At 31.2% G+C, this 2,834-nt stretch overlaps 1 protein-coding gene across 1 annotated transcript in view; it reads right to left on the bottom strand.

Annotated features, from left to right (window-relative positions):
* LOC18609319 (transcription factor BPE) overlaps positions 1 to 2,627 on the bottom strand; it is a 5,808-nt gene extending 3,181 nt beyond the window's left edge. Inside the window, exons 1-4 of the mRNA XM_018114960.1 lie at positions 2,595 to 2,627; positions 1,951 to 2,073; positions 1,350 to 1,544; positions 1,039 to 1,098 (exon numbers count right to left, since the gene is read on the bottom strand). Of these exons, the coding sequence (XP_017970449.1) occupies positions 1,039 to 1,098; positions 1,350 to 1,544; positions 1,951 to 2,073; positions 2,595 to 2,627 (411 nt within the window). The remainder of the gene's footprint in view (positions 1 to 1,038; positions 1,099 to 1,349; positions 1,545 to 1,950; positions 2,074 to 2,594) is intronic.

Below are 2,834 nucleotides of genomic sequence, written 5' to 3'. Positions count from 1 at the left end.
GAATTTCCCTTTGAATTTTCTTGTTTCTCTTTGGTTTTTCTTTTTTTCTTCCTTTCCTCTCTATTTCCTCTCTTGTTCTTCCTTATGGCCGGCCAGCACTTAAAATGGGATTTAAATGGGTTGACTTTTCATTAAAATAATATTATATCATTAAAAAAATACCACGTGTCACTTTTTCATTAGCCCATTTTTAAAATTTCATCCATTTGTTTCCAAATTTTCACCATACACTTGTCCCACATATTCATAGCTTAGATAAAATTCTCAGACTTATCCAAAGTCTCGGTGGAGTAATTTTTAAAATTTACACTTTTACCCTCTTAAAAGTGAAAAATTACATTTTTACCCAAAAAACTGAAAAATTGCCCATAGACATAGTTTTTATCCCTTATACTCATACCATTCTCCAATTTGTCGAATTTGATCTAAATTCTCTCAAAATCTCAAATTTTGTCCGCGGGTGGTAAAATTATGATTTTGCCCCTACACTCCAAAGATCACCAGAATTAAACTTTTTCACTTCCTATCATTAAATTATACTCCAAATAGTTAATCTTGATCAAAAATTTCACTCCATTATGAAATTATTATCTTAGGTGGTAAAATTACGATTTTACCCCTGAACATCAAAATTTTCAATTTTACCCTTAATGAACCCTCGAACTCCAAACAATCATTTTTAGTCATTCCTGGACTGTAAAATATTAAATTTCATCCTACGATTCCTATTTGAACTAGTTCGAGGTTAAATCAACTCAAGTGTACCGTTAGGTACAATACCGGATTTCGTCTATTCTTAGGACTTTCCTAACGTAATAACATGTTACTAAGTGCATATATGTCATGACATGTATTTATAAGGTCGAGTTTTACATGAGTAATAGAAAAATACCAGACCAGGTTACCAAATAAGTTATCAACTAAAAAATAGAGATAGATCACAAGACACCGGTCATTAATTTTTCTTATTCACAAAATATTGAACAAATCTGCATATAATTGGTAGAAAATATTCAATTTAGAAATTCCATGGTTTACTTTATTGCAACCAGGGACCAAATCTTGATGAATTTTCATTCTTTCACGAACCTTTTCTCTCTTAACTTGCCTATGAAATGATTCAGATTAGTGAAACATATTCAAAACCTCTAAGTTTGTCAGATGCTATGATATTTGACCAAAATGCCAAAACTCCATAATGATGGTAAAAATAGTAACACATAATAAAATAAAAAGGTTAGTAATAAGTTCCAAAATCAAAATGCTTGTCCTTTGTACCAAATTTTTTTTGGTCATTATTCGTCCTAATGATTTCATAATGATTTTAGGCCTATCTTGAAGCAAATTACTTTTTTCGCTAAATTGTGATTGTTAATTGCTTGACCCTTTCTTGCTCGCACACGGATGTAATCTTGTTTAGGTGGCTTGGGTGGTTGCAATTTTTGTTCCACAAGCTTGCCTGAACTGGGTGCTACTTTAGCTTTAGAATCATGATTCTCATCTCTACCTTTTAATGCTTTTAGTCTCTTCCCACAACCATTATTCTACCCAAATTATTAACAAAACTATAATTCTAAATCCAAAGCTTACTTTCAATGCTTACTTCCATCATTTCTACATAGACATATCAAAATTTTGATTTTCCTTTATGTGAACACATAATATAAAAATCACAAACAAAATACAAAAACAGTAGTTATTAGTTGGGTAAATTTACTCACTTAGCACCAATCAAGATCAATACTCAATGGCACTGCTCAACATTCCTATATAATAAAAATCATCAGAAACTAAGAAAGAAGAAATCCCATTAAAGCAACAAGAATCGATAGGAACAAGCAAAATGTTAAATTAAAATTAGAGGTGCCCATTTGAATTATTAGAATTCATATAAAAAAAGGTAATTCATTAAAGAGAAACAACAAGTGAAATGAAAATGAAAATGAGTACCATGCCATTGCCATTACTAGTGGAGACAAGCCTAGTTGCCTCATTCTCCCCATCACATCTTCTCTTCACACCACCCCCTATCTGTTGCTGGTGCTCCAAGCTCATTGGATCATTACCAAAAACCTTTCAATTTGGGTTTTCGAACTGACCCAACTTGGGTCCAAACTGACACTTTCTTATCCTAGATTTACTCATTGGATACTGCCAAATCTCCCATAAATTGTACCCCTTATCACTAATCATAGCTGGTGGATCCATCAAAAGAAACCACTCTTAAAGTTCAAAAAAAAAAAACCCAAAAGAAAAAGAGAAAAAAAAAGGTAAACTTTTTTAAATTATAGTAGTCATTAATGGTTTATAAGGGTGGGGGGTTTAATATAAGAAAACAGAAAAGTGAGAGAAGATGAGTTTTTTTTTTTTGTTTTGTTTGAAGTGCGTTGATCTCTTTAGACAATGGAGATTGGTTTGCAACTACATTTCCTTCTTTTGTTTTAAGTTTCTCTATTCTGTCATCTCTTATTTTTTCTCTATTCTGTCATCAAATGATTGGACTTAAGTGTCAAATTGTTGGAAAGTTAATGGATAATGATGAGGGGATTTATGCGTAATGTCATTTGATGAAGTGGATGTGGAGTTTTTCATACTATGCTAATCACACGTTGATTGAATTTGTCCATATTGCTTCTTTCTATTTGGATTGTTTCTTTATTTAATTACTTAACTAAATTATCAAATACTTTGAATGTTAAAATTGTGCAAATCCTTTTTGTAATGGGTAAAAAAACCAAAATCTAACAAGAAAAAAAAAGCAAGTAAAATACTAAAATATAAGTCAAATAATCCAAACAAAATGAATAATGTCATGAATGCCCAGAAAAGGAATT

Source organism: Theobroma cacao, chromosome 2, assembly GCF_000208745.1.
Source record: "Theobroma cacao cultivar B97-61/B2 chromosome 2, Criollo_cocoa_genome_V2, whole genome shotgun sequence".
NCBI lineage: Eukaryota > Viridiplantae > Streptophyta > Magnoliopsida > Malvales > Malvaceae > Theobroma > Theobroma cacao.
The sequence above is the reverse complement of the archived record's forward strand: the minus strand, read 5'-3'. Positions and strand labels throughout refer to the sequence as shown.